The sequence below is a fragment of the Carcharhinus amblyrhynchos genome, chromosome 1 (assembly GCF_965287045.1).
Source record: "Carcharhinus amblyrhynchos chromosome 1, sCarAmb.v2.hapA, whole genome shotgun sequence".
Classification (NCBI taxonomy): Eukaryota; Metazoa; Chordata; class Chondrichthyes; order Carcharhiniformes; family Carcharhinidae; genus Carcharhinus; species Carcharhinus amblyrhynchos.
The window spans coordinates 130,481,611-130,502,345 of NC_137324.1; the positions used below are offsets into that span (position 1 = coordinate 130,481,611).

At 39.2% G+C, this 20,735-nt stretch overlaps 1 protein-coding gene across 11 annotated transcripts in view; it reads right to left on the minus strand.

The window, feature by feature from the left end:
* LOC145345074 (tripartite motif-containing protein 2) overlaps positions 1 to 20,735 on the minus strand; it is a 165,891-nt gene that overhangs the window by 36,562 nt on the left and 108,594 nt on the right. For 10 of the 11 annotated variants that reach the window (XM_080192652.1, XM_080192665.1, XM_080192676.1 and 7 more), the window contains one exon: positions 1,526 to 1,704. In XM_080192652.1, coding sequence (XP_080048778.1) covers positions 1,526 to 1,659 — 134 coding nt within the window. In that variant the 5' untranslated portion in view covers positions 1,660 to 1,704. Of the gene's footprint in view, positions 1 to 1,525; positions 1,705 to 6,460; positions 6,578 to 20,735 lie in introns of those variants that run through there. The other variant, XM_080192695.1, reaches the window with a different exon arrangement.

Genomic DNA, 20,735 nt, shown 5'->3' on the forward strand with positions numbered 1-20,735 from the left:
TGATTAGTTGCAGACTTTGTTCCATGGGCAGGTTGGTAACTTTACTGCAGTCATTGTATTCACGGGTCACTCATACTTCTCAGAGCTGCTAGTTATCAGAAGCACAATAAACCTTTTTGGTTAAACCTCAAAATGGTCATGAAATTTTCAGTCTAATATTGGCCCATGAAAACGTGGTGCTATAAAACTATAGAGTAGATCATGGCAACAAGGATTCAAGCCAATAGTCCTGTCAGCAAGCACTGCTATATTTCTATATTGATTTTTTAAAATTGCACTATACTTAATAATTTTGACAATCTAGATTTGAAAACTTGGTCTTTTAAAATAAAGTACAGCTTTACAATAAATGTAAATTATAATGCAAGTCATCAAATCTTGTAGCAATTCTTCTATGTGTCTATATTCCAGTCTTTCAGAAACAGCCTGTCACTGGGTAGGACTCAGTGATACAATACTGCAAGAGGAGCATTATTGGCAGTAACTCTGCACTATGATTTAGTAGTTCACAGTTTAGTAAAAGTATTAACATTTTGGTAGTGTTGAGGAACTTTAGCTGGCATTGAGTAAGCCAGTGTACATTGTACAGGTTACTGGAATACATGTTGTAAAATAAAATCTCATTTTACGAATGAAGTACTCACAAGAAATTGACCTAGTGTTCATTGTCAATAAATCTGTGTTGATGTTAGCAGAACTGTGAAAAAGGATATGTTTAGCCACATCCTTTTTTTCCTGGAACCCAGACTCCAGACGGATATCTGACACCTTGTATTGAACCAATTTAATGGAGGAAACAAGAGATTCAAGAGCCACAAATGTTCATTCATGAAATGAAGATGAAGCTTTCATTACCCTGAACACTGCATTACATTCATCTTGTTAATTAATTCAGTCGAGATGTTTTGTGCCATAGTAAAGACTTCACATCAATGTCAGGTTCTTATAAATTCAGAAACTAAGTGATATACCATCAGAATTTAATACAATAAACACTGTATATGGCAAACAGTAAGCTATAATTCTGGATAATGTAGAATATGGCATAAGTCTATATAAGACTAGAGAACAAAAGGCCATTTGATGCAATAAGTTTGTGTGTTTGTTAGGTTGGACCAAGCGTTGTTCTTTAAAAGCTGTCCTGTTATAGGAAACATTAATGTTGTCAACTTTGCTTCCAATTTCCACCCCTCTTCAGTTTCACGTGATCCATCTCAACTCTTCCCTTCCCTTCTTTATCTTCTCTGTCTCCATTTCTGGCAATAGTGTATCGACAAATATTCACTATTAGTCCTCTGACTTCCACAGCTACCAGTCAGGTTCTAATAAATTCACTGCTTCAAAAGCAAAAACCTAAATCTCTGATTTTGATCATTTGTAGACAAGTTATAGCCATCTACAGAAAGGGACACAGCAGCATTAAAACAGCACCTTACTCTCAAATTTTTTTCAGTGTAATGCATAATGTAATGAAGTATAGCCTTTGAGGAAATTTTTCAGTCAAGTTAGGAAGGAAGTCACCTACCTCTCACAAAAGGTGTGTAAACAAGGAAGGACTTTAGGAATTTTGTAACGATCCAGACAGATGCTGCAGATCAGAAACTGTTTGTCAATCTGGCGTACCACAGGACTGGTAATGTTCGAGCCGTCACTGGCCATCCTAATGCACTGACATATGGGTCCAGTTTGCCCTCATCCAGCACACTGAAAGAAAGGGTAAAGAAAACAATAGAAATTAACTTCTAAAATATAAAACAAAGTTCACTTGCAGCTTATTTGTTTACAAACCTTGTCACGACTTCAAGTTAATCTTCTATCAACAGATAAAATGTAAAAACAGTGTGATAGGATTTTTTGAAACAATTGTCTGACATGTGACTATGTAATAGATTAACAAAGGCGAGAGAAGATCATTGGAGTCACCGTTGTCAGACTACCACAACCAGCAGCTAACCAAAGTACTGCTAAAAGTGTCATAAACAGCAGAGAAACTAAGTGACATGCCATTAGAATTTAGTACAATAAACACTGGATATGGCAAACAGTAAGCTATTACTCTGGATAGTGTAGAATATGACATAAGTCCATTTAAGACTAAACAAAAGGCTATTTGGCCCAATAGGTTTGTGTGTTTGTTAGGTTGGACACCAAGAGTTGTCCTTTAAAAGCTCCCGTTATATGAAACATCAATGTCATCAACTTTGCTTCCATTTTCCACCCCTCTTCAGTTTCATGTGGTCCATCTCAACTCTTCCCTTTTTTAACTTCTCTGTCTCCGTTTCTAGCAATAGTGTACCAACTAATATTCACTATTAGTCCTCTGACTTCCACAGCTATCTCAACTACACTTCTTCACACCCTAGATTCTGTAAGGACTCGATTTCATTCTCCCAGTTTCTCCATTTCCATCACAACTGTTACAATGACACCATCTTCCACAACTCTTCTGATCTGCAATGTGACAGCATCTGTCTGGATCGTTACAAAATTCCTAACTTAGTCCTTGACTATGTCCATCACATTTCTGCTTTCACCCCTCCCCCTTCATCTCAGAACCACAATAGGGCTTACCTTCCCCTCACCTTCCAGCCACCATATTCCACTGTTCATTTTCTGCCATTGCCACCAACAAACACCTGCCCCTCCCCTCCTCTTTTGGCATTTCCAAGGGGCCATTCCCTCCATGGTACCCTCATCGAGTCCTCAATCACACCCAACATCCCCTTTCCGCAACACCTTTCCAAGTAAATACAGGAGATGTAACAGTTGCCTTGTTACTTCTTCTCTCCTCACCATCTAAGCTCCCAAGCATCTCTTCCAGATGAAACAGCTATTTACTTCCTTCAACTTAGTCTGCTGTATTTGCTATTCACAATAGAACATAGTGGAGACTAAAAAAGTTGGGTGACTGCTTGTGGAACACCTTTGCTCATTTTGCGAGAATGATGCCAAGCTTCCAGTGGCCTGTCATTTTAAGTCTCCACCTTGCTGTTGCACTGATATCTCTGTCCATGGTCTGCTGCACTGTTCCAGTGAAGCTGAATGGAAGCTTGAGGAATAGCATCTCATCTTTGAATGAGGCACTTAACAGCCTTCTGGACTCAACATTGAGTTCAATAATTTTAGACCTTTAACTCTGTTCATTTTATTTCCTTTTCTTTGCCTCTCTTATTTTTGCTTTCAAACAGTAGCACAGCTGACCTCAGCATATTTTTGTTTCTTTTCTTGCCCCTTGGCCCTGCATGGCTAACTCATCTGTCGTTTAACCTTTCCTGTCTTCTGCCTTATAGCGGACCTTCCATTTGTCCTTGTCAAAACCCCCCACCTGTTGTCCAAACCGTTCACATCTCCAACCTTTCCTAGTTCTTATGAAAGATTATCAACTTGAAATGTTAACTCTGTTTCTATCTCTTATTTAATTAAAAGAGATTTGATTTAACTTGAGCTCAGAGCCCTTGGGTATGTTACAGGAAACCAGTCGTGTAATATCTTTCCTGCACAATTCCACTCAGTGGTAGAATTAATTATTCTGCACTCACTGATTTCACTCAATTCTGCTTTTTTGCAATTGCAGGAAGATGTGTTAATGTAACTGCTGAGGCTTATAGACATAAACCTACATAAATATCATAGAATCATACAGTACAGAACAGGCCCTTTGGCCCATTGAGTCCGCACTGACACATTAGAAACACCTAAACTCCCGCCTAATACCATCTGTCAGCATTTGGCCCATAGCCCTGAATGTTATGGAGTGTCAAATGCTCATTCAGATACTTTTTGAAGGATGTGAGGCAGCCCACCTCTACCACCTTTCCAGGTGATGGTTTGGAACTACACAAAGAACAATGAACATTTTCTGTTCCTTTTCCTTCTAGGCAGAATACAATCTTGCTGCCCTTCATGATAGTGGGATCTTGCGATCCTACTGACGGCACATCCCTGCTGCAGGTTTCCTGGAGGGGGGAGTATATTCAGTGGGAAATCCCATTAACAATAGCAGATCCATAAGATTCCGCCAAGTGGCACACCCACTGCCTCCAAACATGCCGTGGAGAGGGAGAAAAATCCCACAACTGTTTCAAGTCATTGAAATTTTTTTCTTCCAAACTCCAGCTTCTGCAATATTTTGCTTTCTTGCATTGATCTAACAGGAGGCTGCTTTATCTTCACTCACTTGGATCTCCCAAGTGCAAACACAGTAACCAATCCTTCCAAAGAAACCAATACTATTTACATTATCCCATAACAGAAATCTTTCCAGTTCTTTTTTAAAATCCTGTACTCAATAAACACAGAGCTTCACTAAATTAAGTTGATTAAATTTTATCAACCACCATAAATTGGAAGAAATTCTTTGTTTATTTAGCTCAGATTATAAATTGTCCTTTGGCCCTGGATCTTAGACATTCTTTCCAAAGGAAGTCTTAGTATATACCCGATTCTGACATTTTAAAATCTTAAATAATTTCAAGGTGATGACAGTCACACTGTAGATTCTCCAAATGTAATATGCCAACTTCCCAGGCATGACTCTCAGCTCTGGTAGTACTCTGAATCAGAGGATCATGGGCTCAAACACCACTCCAGAAACTTGAGTATATAAGCTTGACTGACGTTCCAGTGCACTCTTTATGTTAGTGCATTTCCCAATGTGACACATTTTGATGCCTCAGAATTTGTCACCCCAGAATGAAAATTGGGGGAGAGTTAGAATATTGTTTGCGGGGTGGGGGGCAGCATAACATTTGTTCACCAAGGAGGAGGAGGGTTAAAACTTCTGATTTTGCACTGAAGAAAAGCAAAGGCCCACCTTTTTCCAACCCGTGATTATAGAACAGTTGATTAAGCCGCACCCACTATCAGATTTTAATTTTAAAACCCAGCAATAAAAGGTGCCTCACAGCTGTGAAAATTCAGTCTGTGCTCCATGACTGACATTGCCTCCTCAGAGCTCACAATCCCCAATCTCATCCCACAACCCTACTGGGGATCAAAACCTTCAGTTTGGAACCCCTGCCTTAAGTAATGCTACAATGCGAGAGATGCCATCTTTCAATCTTTCAGACAAGGCAATAAACCAAATTCCTGTTTGCCCTTTCAGGTGGATGTAAACTTTATACTTTTTAAAAGAGTTCTCCTGATTCCTGATTAATATTTATTTCTGAAGCAACATCTATTGGTTATTTATCTCATTGCTGATCTTGGGACCTTGTCTTTGTAAATCAGCAGATAGATTTATTTTTGTAAATACTTAATTGATCGTGAAGCACTTTGAGATGGCCTATGGATATGACAAACTCTATATAAATGCAATTACTTTCTTTTATGATTAGTTTCAGAATTATTGGTGCTGTCCTGTTTCGCTTCACACTCTGATCATTGAACCAAAATAGTTCAAATATCAAACATCAAATATTTTGTGCCTCTCAGAGACTAATTGTTGCATTTTCCTCCATTCCCCAATTTTAGTGATGATTATAAAATCACCTTCCGCTTGCTTGCTTTTTGATAAAATTAGCAAATGAAGGAAAATATTCTTCTGCCGCTTTTAAGGAAGAGGACCTTAAAACTTTAATTTTCAATTCCTGCCAATGCATCTTAAAATTCTGTTTAATAATTTTAGTAATTAAGTTAATAAATTAATTTCACATTGAAGACAGATTTTTAAAGACAGCGCCTTATTACTGTCTTTTTTAAGACAAGGATTTTGTTCATTTCCATGGAAACCAACATTTAAAAGAGTTTCTGGATTTATTTTTGAAAATAGGTTATACTAAATTAATTGTTTTCATCTGTCACCTGTTGGCCCTTCATCATTAACTTGAAACTGGCAACTGGAAAGTGAAACTAAGCAATATGTGCATTTGCCTCCAGGCTCACATTGATTTGGAATTTAATTCATTGTCTTCTGAAGACTACACATGCCAATGAAACGGCATTAGTAAGTTATTATTGAGGCTGCGCAGAAGTATTAAAAAATGGCATCACTTGAATATTATGTAGTGAAGAAATTAAATAACCACAGTAAGGATCACAAGACAAGTTCTCATTTAATACTTAAGACAAAGTAAAACAAATCTATTTCCGACTATAACAACAGACAAATTGATTCACAAGCTGATTCAGAATCAGACACAGAAACATACTGAGCTACTCTCTATTCCCAGTTACCCCTTTCTGGCCTCCCTCCATGCAAAATAATGTGCAGGAACTGCACTGGAGAGCCAGCAGCGATTTATTATTCACTAATATTAGTCCGGACCTACCCATAATTTCACAGGAACATATATCATTCAAGGAAGAGACCAATACTCTACATTCATCAAACAATTTGATAAGACTTGCTGTTGTACTCTTTTAGATAGCTGTTAGTCCAAAAATCTTGCTTCCAGTCATTGTGGAATTTAATATTTTTCAGGCAATGACATGCAGTTTACTATCTGAAGTATAATCCTACCATAATAGTGCCATTCTTAGAGCAAGGACATGTCTTGCTGCACGTAGTGATGCTCCATGTGTAGAATAGAGAAAGGATAAAAAAACAATGGAAACAGTAAACTGGTGACCCTATTATCTACTATAGCAATAACATTTCTAGGTCAGCAACAAGCAGTGTTTCACAGGCTGGGGAAGACCCAGCAGAATTGAAACAAAATCAATCTTTATTTAGTACATATTTCTTGCTCTGTGCTAGGAGACTGCAGCAAATCGTGCAAAGGCTGCCGGGATCGGGATGCAGCAGTCATCTGCGATGAGATTTGCTGCTTTGCTGTAAATCATCAATCAGCACTCTTAAAGGCCCACAATCACTGAGTTAAATCAGTGGGATAAGCATGTGAAGCCCTTACAGGCATAGTTGCTGTGGTACATCTGGCACACAACGACTGAATATCTACTTAAATAACTCACAAAACAATGAGTTCAAGCCAACAATAGAGTTGTGCAATTTTTATTTTTTTTAATGCCTGCCACAAACTAACAAGATTATCCATGGCTGTTAATGAATAGTGCGCTAAATGTGACCTATTTTGAATCCTAATCTGCTTGTATGAAGAACTGCTCAATACGCCAAACTGTTTTTCAATAATGCCTATCCTATTTTATATTCTAATTTTTCTAGTTAAAGCAATCACTACCAACCTACTAAACACAGTTGAAGTTTTACATCCAATCTAAGTCTGTTATTCTCTTTAAGCAATCTTTGTGATACCCAAATTGGATTATTAATTTTAATTTTTGGAGCTAACTCTTTGAATTCTACACTGTTTATTAAACTGTTTCTCATTTTTAAACTTTGCTTTCTTTCAGAATATCCCCTCTATTTTCTTAGAGTTATATACAGATATATGAACCAGGAACAGGAATAGGCCATTCAGCCCCTTACTCCTGTTTTGCCATTCAACACAGTCATTGATTCCTTGCTATTTTGACTGGTTTTGTAAAGCCAAATGCCTGTGGTAAACACGCTGGGATAAGATTTCTTATCAATAAGATTCAAAAATATACACCACCATGACAAGTAAATCTGTCAATGTGGATTCTTGTAAAATTGTATCTGAAGCAAACAAAATATATTTACACACTTTCGCAAGTTTCCTTTCTTGATTGAATGCCCTGTGATCTAACACTGTTTAACGGACCATTGCAGCAAGAGGAAAAAAGTATTAATGTGGCAGCTGTAAAGAAAGAACTGGCATTGAATTTGGACTAATATGTATTATGTAAAATTACCACCGCAACAGCAGTGTACATCTGATAGAAATGTAATTTTTTTGATGCTTCAAGCTGAATAAGCACAAAATCATTGAGATGTCTGCCTGTGGTGGGTCAATACATCTTCTCTCACATTACTATTCCCCCTCTCTGTTCTGCACCCTCCCCCACAATATCTGATAAAAGGATTCCATTTAGCTCTATTCTTTTTTCCCTAATGCCCCCTCAAACATAAAAAGAACAGACTTCAGCTGCTTTACAATTCCTTCGATTGATGCCATTGAAAGCCTCCAACACACTTCAGAAACACACTACTCTGATCCATCTTTCTTTCATTTACCGCCATCACACAACTTTATATCTGTTAAAATGATTCTCCCTACCCCAATCCCTAGTTACTGTACACATGGAAGCTGTTTGCATTCCCTGTGATCTGATCAGTCACATAGAACAGTTTGTGATCTTTGTGGCTCACTCTGACAGACTGCTACCATGGCAACTTCCATGCTTGCTGGGAAAGGCGTCGCTGCTGTTACTGTGAGGTCGCATCACCAGACAATGCTGCTTAGCTCAGAAAGATTAGTGACTCCAACCAGTGTTCCATTCTTAATCTCTATTTTTAATTATTTCCAAAATATGCACTGCACTCAAAATCAATACCAGACTCCCATCTGGTACTAGTTACACTCAGGCAATTTTCAAAAGTATTTCTGACATTAAAATTGAACCCACTTCAAATTAACACAAAGTGATACACAGCCATGGATTATGGAAATCTGAGGAATCCTATCTGGCCTCCCAAATATGTGCAGCAGTAAATCAACAATTACAACATTGAGAATGCTTTTTTTCTGGAAGTACATCTATATCTGCCATGTTGAAGGGATTTGTGACTTTAAAAAATGATTTTTAACAACTACCTTTCAGGCAAATGGATGTGTGTGTGTGTTTACTGTGTGTAGTTCGCACAAAATTGTGGATTTATTAGGAGCAAATAATAGTGCTCTAATGGATCTTAATCATGTAACACTCATATCTGTAAACCTGTGGATGTTTTTATTCCTTTAAATCCTCTCTGTTAATGAAGACTGGTACATCATTTACTCTCAGGTCTCTGGTACTCTGTAACCAACCAGAGGGTGGTACACATGAAAACCCTGATGAATAGCTGTGATTTTTCATCCATTTTCTCAGGGAAGCAATTTGTTTATCTGTATGTCTCAGTCAGGTTAGGAGTGGCAACTTTCCTCCCTGCATGACAATGGAGGAGAATGCAGGTAATTGCACTACTAACAGGACTTGACATCAAGACAGCATTTGACCAAGAATGGCACCGAGGAGCCCTAGCAAAACTGGAGTCAATGGGAATCAAGGGGAAAACTCACCATTGGTTGAAGCCATTCTTAGCAGAGAGGAAGATGGTTGTGGTTGTTGGAGGTCAATCATCTCAGCTCCAGGAAATCACTGCAGGTGTTTCTCAGGGTAGTGTCCTAACCCAACCGTCTTCAGCTGCTTTCATCAATGATCTTCCTTCCATCATAAGATTAGAAGTGGGGATATTCACTGACAACTGCACAATGTTCAGGACCATTTGGAACTCCTCAGACACTGAGGCAATCCATGCCCAAATGCAGCAAGATTTGGACAATATTCAGGTTTGGGTTGACAAATGGCAAGTAACATTCGTGCCATCCAAGTGCTAGGCAATGAGCATCTCCAACAAGAGAGAATCTACCCATCATTCCTTGACATTCAATGGCATTGCCACTGCTGAATCCCCCACTATGAAGATCCTGGGGGTTACCATTGACCAGAAACTGAACTAGACTAACCATATAAATATATGGCTACAAGAGCAGGTCAGGGGTTAGGAATCGTGCAGTGAGTAACTCACCTCCCGAGTCCCAAAGTCTATCCATCATCTAAATAGCACAAATTCGGAATATGATGGAATGCTCTCCCCTTGCCTGGATGAGTGCAACTTCAACAACACTCAAGAAGCTTAACAGCATCCATGACAAAGCAGTCCACTTGATTAGCACCCCATCCACAAACATTCTCTCCCTCCAACACTGATGCATAGTAGCAACAGTATGTACCATCTACAAAATGCATAGCAGGAACTCACTGAGTCTCATTAGACAGCATCTTCCAAACCCACAACTACTATCTAGAATGGCCAGGGCAACAGATACATTGGAACCCCATCATCTGGAAGTTCCCATCCAAGCCAAACACCATTCTGAATTGAAAATATATTGTGTCCTTCAGTGTCACAGAGTCAGAATCCTGGAACTCTTACACTGTGAGTATATCTACACCATATGGAGTACAGCAGGTCAAGAAGGCAGCTCACCACAATCTTCTCAGGGCATTTAGAAAAGTGCAATAAATGCTGGCCCAGCCAGTAAAGCCCAGTAATCCCGCAAATATTAACACACGTTACTGTGGATACACTTTACAGATTGAAACATAGATTTTTAAAATAACTATTTTTACAGTAATTACATAAGATTCAATAGATATAGTTGGAACTGGTTTCACAACATTTCCCAACAGCTACACGGCAGAAAACTAGAAAATGCAAAATATTTTAGAATGATATGAATGCATAGCAGAAACAGATCTTGACCCTATGCTGTGATGTTAGTACATAATGTTTAATATATTGATATTACATCCTTTAAGCTGCGACTTTAATATTTGAAACAAACAATTCCTCATACAACTTGGAGAGCATGATGAAGCTGGGTGTATCAGCACCGATTTGCATCAATCACTGGGACTAATATTTAGACAGATCCAAGGTTAACAAAGAATAGGCCTGGCTATTTTTATCTGGATCAGTGGGTTATCAAATTTAGCAATAATTCAAAAAAAAGTAAGTATTTCTTTCTATGGAAAGAAGGGATAAAGAACTTGAAATGTGGCTCTGAGATACTGGTAAGATATAGAGGCCCCTACTATGCTGTGATTTTAGCTAAGGGTGCAACTTCCAATATCAGCCAAAAACTGTCAATATCAGATTAACCACTCCTACTAGCTCCACGAGTAAAGTTGCAACCTCTGAGTCTCATCTGATTTCAAACCCCTGCCTTCTCCCCCTACTCCTTTCCTACCCGAAGACCTTCCTAAAACACCAACACCGCTACTTATGTGGAGTTTTGTCTCCTGGTGATTGTTCTGCACTCATTTCCCAAGTAAAGTGAATGGGTAGCATTAAAATGAGGCACAGGAGTTAAAATGTCCCAGGTCTGAAACTTAGGACAGCAAGTGTGTTTCACACTTAAAATTGACTCTTGACTTTGAGATGAGTTGTGTGCTTGGTGGGGAGCTGGGGGTTACTAATGGCTTCCTCACAAGAAGGAAATTAAAATAAAAATGTAATGAAAACTGGAGGAGTGTTACCCTTTGTTATTTGCACAAGAGGGCAATAGGTGAAGGCTTTAAAAAAAAGTCAGCATCTTGATCCCTTGACTAGGGAACAGTTTATTATAGGAGGAAGACTTTAAAAAGGGGGGTTAAGTATAAATATGAACTTTCTAATTTGGCCGCTAGCTCTGTGAATATTAAAATACAACTTTGGGAGTCTGCTTGTATACTTATCTGTTTACACAGATGGTGCAGGAAACAACTAATCACCAAGTGATAGTAGTTGTCCAGTTCTGGGATTATGACCAAATTAATGAAATATTCTGATGTTGTGAATTACTCTCTAAAATACTTTGTGAAACTCTGAAAAGCTTAAAAGCAAAAAAAAATCATTATTTAATTCATTTTTTTGTTGTTACATATCTAATGAAACTGGAATAATTTTCCATATTCTTATACAAACCAACTATTGCAAAGGTAGCAATATAGAACAGGTTTGAGTGTAAAATTCAAGGTCAATTGCATGAATTGAATTAGAACTAATTCTATGGGCAGGATTATCCAGCCCTTCCTGCCGGCAGGATTTTCCAGTCCTGCTGAAGGTGACCACCTGCAGCAGGATGGGCGAGCCAAGCAAAATGGTGTAGACATCAGCCAGACCAGAAGGTTCCACCGACAACCAGTAGGAAGCCGCCTCCACCTCCAGAAAACAAGCCACAGGGGGTGATAGAAAATCACACCCTATGTGACAACTATTCACAAATATAAAAACATTCCTATTAATCTGAATGCAGTCAACAATCCTGCAGTCAGTTTTTTAGTTCTACATGAGGAAAGCTGGCCTTCATAGCAAGAGGATTTGTGTATAGAAGTAGGGATGTCTTGCTGCTGTTATACACTGCCCTAGTGAAGCCACACCTTGAGTAGTGTGTGCAGTTTTGGTCTCTTAGTTTGAGGGAGGACACTCTTGCTATTGAGGGAGTCCAGTGAAGGTTCATCAGACAGATTCCCGGAATGGCAGGCTGACAGACTGGATCGTCTTGACTTGAACTCACTGGAGTTTAGAAGAATGAAGCATGAGAGAGGACCTTATAGAAATATAAAATCCTGATGGGACTGGACAGGCTAGATGGGGGAAGAATGTTCCTGACATTGGAGAAGTCCAGAACTAGGGGTCACAGTCTAAGAATAAGGGGTAATCCATTCAGAACTGAGATGAAGAAGAACTTCTTCACTCAGAGAGTTGTGGACCTGTGGGATTTTTTTAACCACAGAAAGCTGTTGGGGCCAGTTTGTTAGATGTGTTCAAGAGGGAGAGCTGGACATAGCCCTTGCAGCTAAAGGGATCAGGGGGTATGCAGAAAAGGCTGGAGTGGGATACTGAAAGTGCTTGATTAGCCATGATCATATTGAATGGTGGTGCAGGCTCGAAGGGCCGAATGGCCTACTCCTACACCTATTTTCTATGTTTATATCATGGAGCTGAAAATCCTTGGAACACAACCCTGACCAATGGCTCTTTTAAATTACTTCAGACCATGTGTTCCTAATATTATAAAAGGATATTTCCCAAATAAACAATTCATAATGAATAAAGAGTGGTGGAGGAAAATAAGTCTCTGTTAGATCATATAAAATCATCTAGAATTAGTGAACTGGCACCAACAGCGCACAAAGCTGTGCAGTTTGGAAACAGGATGTGAAACAAGTATTAGCAATTGTAGATCAGGAATCCAAAAGCTGTTTCAGACACTGGGATTAAACTATTTCTTTTATGGCAGTAATCTGGGCTGGGAGATTTCCTGACATCATGATCTGCCTTCTGCCTGGCAGTGCCAGCCCATGCTATTTTCCTGTTGGGATGTTAGGGATAGGCTGAAGTTGGGGTTGAAACTTTCCAAAGCAGGAACGCGGCATGAATGGATGATGAGGTGAGTAGATTAGAAGGCCCACCTCAGTTCACTGCGATATCAGTCTAGTTCTGTCAATGAGTGTTACACACTCCACCTCCCACTCCTTAGCCCCTTCCCCTGCCATGCCCCCTTCCATAACCATTTACCCAATATCCACTATAGACAGAACTCATAAGCCTGAAGTATAATGAGATACTTATTAAACAGTCATTCAGAAATCTCTTCAAAACACCCAAGTCCTCTTACAAGAACTGCCAATCAAATCTTAATCCTCTTCATTGGTGAGTAAAACTGTCAAAATAAACGGCCATTCATAAATCTCTTCAACAAACAATCCTCATAGGAACTCATAAAGCTGTCAATCAAAACAAATCTCACAGTCCCTTTGACAGCTTAATCAAGAATCTCTGCTGAGCTGAATCCTTTAGTGGGACATGGTGCTCACTCACAATGATTCCATTGCACAGCTATGTCATCAAAACCTTTGAAATAGAGGATTAATGACAGAGTGCATTGGTGCTCAAACTTAGTACATTATCAGCTGTGACTCAGTGGTAGCATCCTAGCCAGAGTCAGAAGGCTCCTTGATCAAGCCCCATTCCAAATCCATGCGAACAGTTCAGGGATTGCTACACTGTCAGAGGTGCTGTCTTTCAGATGAGATGTTAAACAAACATGTCTGCCATCTCAGATGAAGTTCTGAGTTCCTAAATCATTACTTCAAGGAGCACAATAATAGGGTATTAGCAACTAAGGCCATTAATGGGAAAATAATAAAAAGTTAAAATTAAAGGTGTTGGATGAAATTTTACCAAAAATTGGCAAAGTATTAGGTTCTGACTGAAAACAAGCATGTTTCTCCCCAGAGAAACAGCCAGATTTTCTCTCCAGATCTAATGATGCTGTCAAAAAAAAGCAGGGGGTCATGTTTGCACCATCATTCTTTGATATTTGGTGAGAATACTATTTTTTTGCTTCTGCCAAATTCAACAGCGCATCACAATTCCCACGAGGGGCTAATGATCCTGATGAATCACCCCAGTATGTAAATGATTGAGAATTTAATGAATTTAACCTAACTGCAGATGATCTGTGGATTTTAAGCACAAAATGCAGAGTGCAAACTTTTCATCTTTATGATTGAAATTAAGGAGACCTGCATTTAGCAATGTATTGTCATTATATGTATACTGACATATTCATAACTGCGCAATCCTTTTATACATGTTTATTTTAAGGATTGTCTACAGGTTATGAATTATGATTAATCGCTTTATTTGTATTGTCATCACAATTAGCATCATGATGATTTTTCAATAAATCATTAAGTATCTATCTAGGAAAGAAAATGGTACCTTAGCTATTTTGGAATACAAGAGTGAAAAAGTCTCACTACAGTTATAAAGGACATCGGTGAGGCTTCATCTGGAGTTGTGTGTATAGTCTTGGTATCTTTCACTAAAGAAATACATACAAGAGAATGCAACAAAAGTTCATGAGATTACTTCCTGACATGAGGGGATTGTTCTGTCAGAAGAGATTGAGAAAACTTGGCCTATATTCCCTAGAATTCAGAAGAATAAGGGATGATCCAATTGAAACATAAAATTCTTAGGGGGCTTAACTGAGCAAATGCTGAGAAAATGTTTTTCCAGGCTGGGGAGTCTAGAACATGGGGTTATAATCTTAGAATAAGGCATTGGCCATTTATGAGATGGGGAATAATTTCTTCACTCAAAAGATTGTGAATCTTTGGAATTTTCTGTTGCAGTGAGCTCTGTCTTGGAGTATATTCAGGACACAGATCAATAGATTTTGGGGTGATGAGGAAATTGAGGGATATGGAAGTAGTGCAAGATGATGGAGTTGAGGTGTAAGATCCACCATGATCTTGTAGAAAGGCAGAGCAGGTTTGAAAGGCCAGATGGCCTTCTCCAGGTCCAATTCCCTTTATCATGTGCTCTCATATTCAAACAGATCATTGCAGCACTTGCATATAATCATGTTGTAACAAAAATGCCACATGATTCTTTTGCCCTTTCACTGACATTTTTCAAATTTTCAATGCAGGAGGTGCCCGTTTTGAAATTGCACCACTTTTCAAGACAGCTGTACAACCTTCTCTCGCTTTCTCAATGAAAGCAATTATCTTTTTACAGAAATAATCAAGGCGAATAGTAATTAAGTTATCTTTCACACTTTCCACATTAAATTGTCGTGTTTTCCAGGCTCTGTCTCTAGCAGTTCAGCCATCTGCAGAGAACACAAAGGAAAGCTCTTACCAGCTGTTTGCTTTAACTGCAACATGTTCATCTAAACCTGACAGAATTTCTAGCCCCTTGCAATTATTACTAGAATAGGATAGATTCCTCATGTGTCTGTAATTATTACTCTTACAAACTGCAAAAGGAGTACTGTGAAAAAACCAAAGTTCAAGGTAACTTCTATCTTTGCGAGAAATAATTATGTCAAGCTAAATGTTTAATTTGGATTGCCTGAGCTGCAAAGAGTTAACTTTTCAAGTGTCACAATATTTTAATTTGATTCGCATGAACAAAGGAGAATTAAATAGATCAGATTTTCAACTCCACAACGTTCCATGCATTTACAATGCCTGGGAACTGTAATTGTGTGCTTTTGCCGTATTTTAGGTATTCAGCATTTCTTACAACATCAAAACTTTAAGAAATGAATTAATTCCATAGTCCTTAACATGTTGAGTTCCTAATTATAGGCTGCCAAGCACAAGAGGGAGAGAAAACATGTCAGCAAGTCACTCCAGTTCCTAAATTTTATGGCCTCGCTCATCTCAAAACTGTAAAATTCCGCCCGAGATCAACAGATTTTCCCATTGTCCGTTCCTCACCCACTCTGATTTCCATGGCGGGTGGGACAGTAAAATTCCAGGGCAAGTCTCTGTTACACGCACCTGTCAGCAGTTACCTCTAGCGCAGCATTTACAAGGGCCTGAGAGCCACTTGTCTATCTGCAGGGGCACAGAATGCTGCATGACTTGGAAAGGATAAAAATTAAAATCAGCAATGAGCTTTTTGAAATTTTGACGAAGCAAATATGAAATGCAAAACAATTCTTTTGAATACTTCCAAATACAAGGAATAGATGTGACATCAGTAGAGCTATCTGTATACCACTGATCAAATTGACAGTATTCAATGCTCCTCTCCAATTTAGGATTTATTCTGCAAAACGCATTGCAAAAGTTAGATATTTTAACTATCATTAATTATCATTAATCCTGTCAATAAACAGCATCCAGTGCAAAATTACATTTGAAACAATGGGAGTGCTGTCAGTATACTTTTTCAACATGGCATCAATATGAACTTTCATCAAGTCAGCCAATAGACTGCAATGTATAATAGCGACACAGTTTATAGTGAACAAAGTTATAAGAACATAAGAAATAAGAGCAGGAGTAGGCCATCTAGCCCTTCGAGCCTGCCCCGCCATTCAATAAGATCATGGCTGATCTGTCGTGGCTCAGTTCCACTTTCCCGCCCTCTCCCCATAACCCTTAATCCCTTCTCTTATCAAAAACCCATCAACCCGCGTCTTAAAAATATTTAGCGAGGCAGCCTCCACCACTTCAATGGGCAGAGAATTCCAGAGATTCACCACCCTTTGAGTGAAGAAGTTCCTCCTCAACTCCGTTCTAAACCACCCCCCCCTTTATCTTGAGGCTGTGGCCCCTAGTCCTACTGTCTTTTTTGAGCGGGAAGAGTCTCTCCACCTCTATCCTATCCATCCCATTCATCATCTTATACGTCTCAATGAGATCTCCCCTCATTCTTCTAAACTCTAACGAGTACAAGCCTAGTTTATTCAGCCTCTCCTCATAGCTCAACCCCCTCAACTCTGGTATCAGCCTAGTAAACCTCCTCTGCACTCCCTCCAAGGCCAAAATATCTTTGCGCAGGTGCGGCGCCCAAAACTGCACACAGTACTCCAGCTGCGGCCTCACCAATGCCCTATACAGCTGCAGCAAGACCTCCCTACTTTTATATTCAATCCCCCTCACTATGAAGGCCAGCATCCCATTCGCCTTCCTGACCACCTGCTGCACCTGCAAGCTGGGTTTTTGCGACTCATGCACAAGGACCCCTAGCTCCCTCTGCACTGTCGCCTGCTGCAGTTTTTCGCCACGTAAGTAATAATCCTTCCTACCATTATTCCTACCAAACTGGACCACCTCACACTTGCCAACATTAAATTCCATTTGCTATTTCCTGGCCCATTCGCCCAGCCTATCTAGATCCTTCTGCAGACTCTCCACACCCTCCGCACAATTTGCCGTTCCCCCAATCTTGGTGTCATCAGCAAATTTCGACACCCTACACTCGGTTCCCTCCTATATTAGATAAATTGTAGCCAAATACTAAGTGAAATCTATCAATGCATATCAGACTGTTTATTTAAGCAGAAGAACTGAAATATCAAAGGATTGTACAGATCGCCCCCATTCTGACCTTATGGTATATGCTTAGTTTATTAAGGTAGGGTAAATGAGATTTCATGCAGCCAAGACTTGGTACCATGCTTTGAGCTCTTTCTACCAGCCCCATAAATCAGCAGAACCCATTTATAATCAGGTACTCATGCATTCTGTGAAGTTTGAACTGTCCCACTGATTTTGTGCACTAAAAGCTCTGTGGTGCCCATAAAACAAGTTACTAAAATTATTGTACTGTGCTGCATGACTTTGCAATTAAGTGTTGTGTCCACCTTAATGTAGTTGAAGAAATGACCCATACGCTGGTAATGGATAGGGAGAATTCTAATAGCCTGTGTGTGTTGCCCCAAAATTAAACACATTCACTATTATAGAACATTTTAAATTATTGTATTTGTGTTGCTATTTATCAAAGTTCACCATTTTATTCATTAATTCTGCTTTAGCAGTGTCTCCTCACCTAATGAAAACTACTGTCAACTAATAGTAGATTCAAAATTATTTTGTAACGAAGATTAATATCAAACCCAATGTATTAAAATGAACACTTCTTGGGAAGCGGTTAGCTCAGTTGGTAAAATGGCTAGCATGTGGTTCAATGTAACAGCACTGGATTCAATCCCCATTCCACCCCCCCCTCTCATTCCCTGCCACTCGCTGTTGCTCTCTTGACCCTCTCACTCTCTCCAACTCCCTGCTTCTCTCTCCTGACCCCATAATTTCCTCCCAAACACCACTTTCTCACTGTTTCCCTCTCTTGAACCTCACTTGCTTGTTGCCTTACCAATGCTCTCAGAGCCCTTGACATTGATGAGGGGTCCAAAAGAGGAGAAGTGAGAGAAAAATAAGCAGGATTTCAAGAGAGGGACAACGAGAGGGTATGAATGAGCAGAAGGGAGTGGGATGGCAAGCAACTGGTGAATGGTAAGATAGTAAATGGATAGAGAATCTTAAGCTCAAGGCAACTATTAGGATTTTAATGTGAAAATAACAGATCAAGAACTTAACCCACCGTTATTACATGTTTTTTTATGGGAAAGTGATTTCCATTTAGCACCTTTTTGCTTAGCACACTGGTTTTTAGGCACTCTTGCTGGCCGTTCATGCCACACTCCCGCTGCAGCAAGGTCGGAGAATTTGGCGCCCAGCCAAATCTCCATTCACGACAGCAAAATGGGAAAATCCCGCCAACATGAATGGTGATAACATTCTGGCCTAGGAGTGCTAAACAATTACTAGCTGTAGTACGATTTACATAAAGAGACAAAAGATCATTCATTATACTGCTGAGGGTAAACTACCTGGCCTGGATTTTGCTGTAATAATAATGTTGAAGGTATCAGTGTTCATTGTTATTCTGGGGTAATTTGGATGGAAAGCTCTGGCATCCACACTTGTGCAGTTAAGCTCAGAAGTCCAGAAATTGCAGTCAGAGATGCCTTGTTTCTATACAGGCTGACCCTGTTGATAGCTTTGACATTGAAATGATGTAATAGTGTAAACTTAGGGTACTTGCCAAATTGTTCCACACTAAAAATGGTTGACGAAGTTACGGCTAAAGCAGTCAGTGGCAAGTGATACTTATAATTGAAAAACCTCTCTGGCTCTGAAAAAAAACAATTTTACAAGTGTGGAATCTAAATCCCCCAGAAGAAAATTAGTGTTAGAGACTTCTTAAAAAAATAATCTTTTTTACTTTAGCTGTCTATCTTTTTCATCTCACTTCCTTAAACCCATCTGTATAATCTGATCTTTATTTCATGCCTGGTACATCATTTAAATCTAATTTACACTTCCTGCTTTTGACTTGCTGGTTTGGACTCTGTGGGGCTCAATGAGGATATTTCAGTCTGATTGCTTGAAGAGCCTGATAGTTCCTTGACCTGCTGTCACATGCTTCAGAAACCCTGTGGAGTGTAGATGGTGCCATATTGGACCATATGTCTGACGACTGTAAGTTTTATGTTCTAAAGCTAGTCAAACAGATATGGGCAGATGTCAGCAAGATGAACAATAAACATTGTTTCTTCCTTGCTGACCACAAAATCCTGGCCCTTCTTAACAATTGCAATCTTGGAATTAATATTTTGAAATTGAATTAACAATCGACCAGGAAACTTCAATCACCTATTGACAAGTCTTGAATTCAAGTGATGCAGTCAAAATCACTCGTTTTAAATCAGTGGAACAATAATTTTGTATCTTGTGTTTGGAAGTACATTTACCATTCACAATTATACTAGAAACTGGATGGCTGCCATCAATGCAGACTGACTCTTAAAATCAGGCAATGGTAATTAAATACAGGAATATGTTTCAGTTGTGTTTGCATAATAATTGCCAAACATTGTTGTCCATGCAAGATATCAGTGGTAGTTCCTTCTGGTCTTAAATTTAAATTATATAAGTATCAGCACATGCCGTTGTTACAAAAATGTTGACTTATTTACCAGTAGCACAGAAATAACCAATTTGCGATTGTAAAAAACGTGAAGAGTCATAAAAGCCAGCATAAATAGTCCCAATGACAGCGCTGAACAAACAGCCATTGTACTGAAGGTGAATGACACTTGGTTGTTTGTGCAGGTCAGTGATCTGAGTTTGAGAGCTGGGTTTATACAACTGCATCTATGGGAGAGAACACTTAAATATCATGCAGAGTGACCATTTTATTCTTTCGTGCTCCTTTTTATGTGCATATATAATCATATATCACACACATATAACAAGGAACAGGATTTAAAATGTGGGTTTACTAACCACAATGTACAACTTTAAGGTAACTATGGGGATTTAAGAGTCTCTGCCCACAAGGCTGAAAATAAATAGTAAAAGTGAGTCATTGAATGCAGTCCCTAGATTGCAGTCTCTACAATTACTGAGCATAGATCATGATTGAGCTGCTTTCAGTTTCTGGGTTTTGTTTTTAGTGAATTGGTACTTTTTGTACTACGGTAATGACATTTTACTGGCAAAGGAAACCCTGTCACCCCAAACAACTGGAACATTGAAACTACAGTGAGGCTCCAGCAGATTTGAAATCAAGGCTCTCTGTGAGCTGACCAACTCACAAGACATCAATCAGTCGGTACGAAAACAACAGGCAATGTCCTTGCCATATGGCACTTGTGAGAGAACAAGAAGAAAAATGTGTCCTTCCTGAGTGTAAACTGCAGATTATGCTGAAGACAGACTGTGACTATAACGCAACAAACTATATCAAATCTGCTCATAAAGGGTGGGGAATTCTTTGAACAATTAAC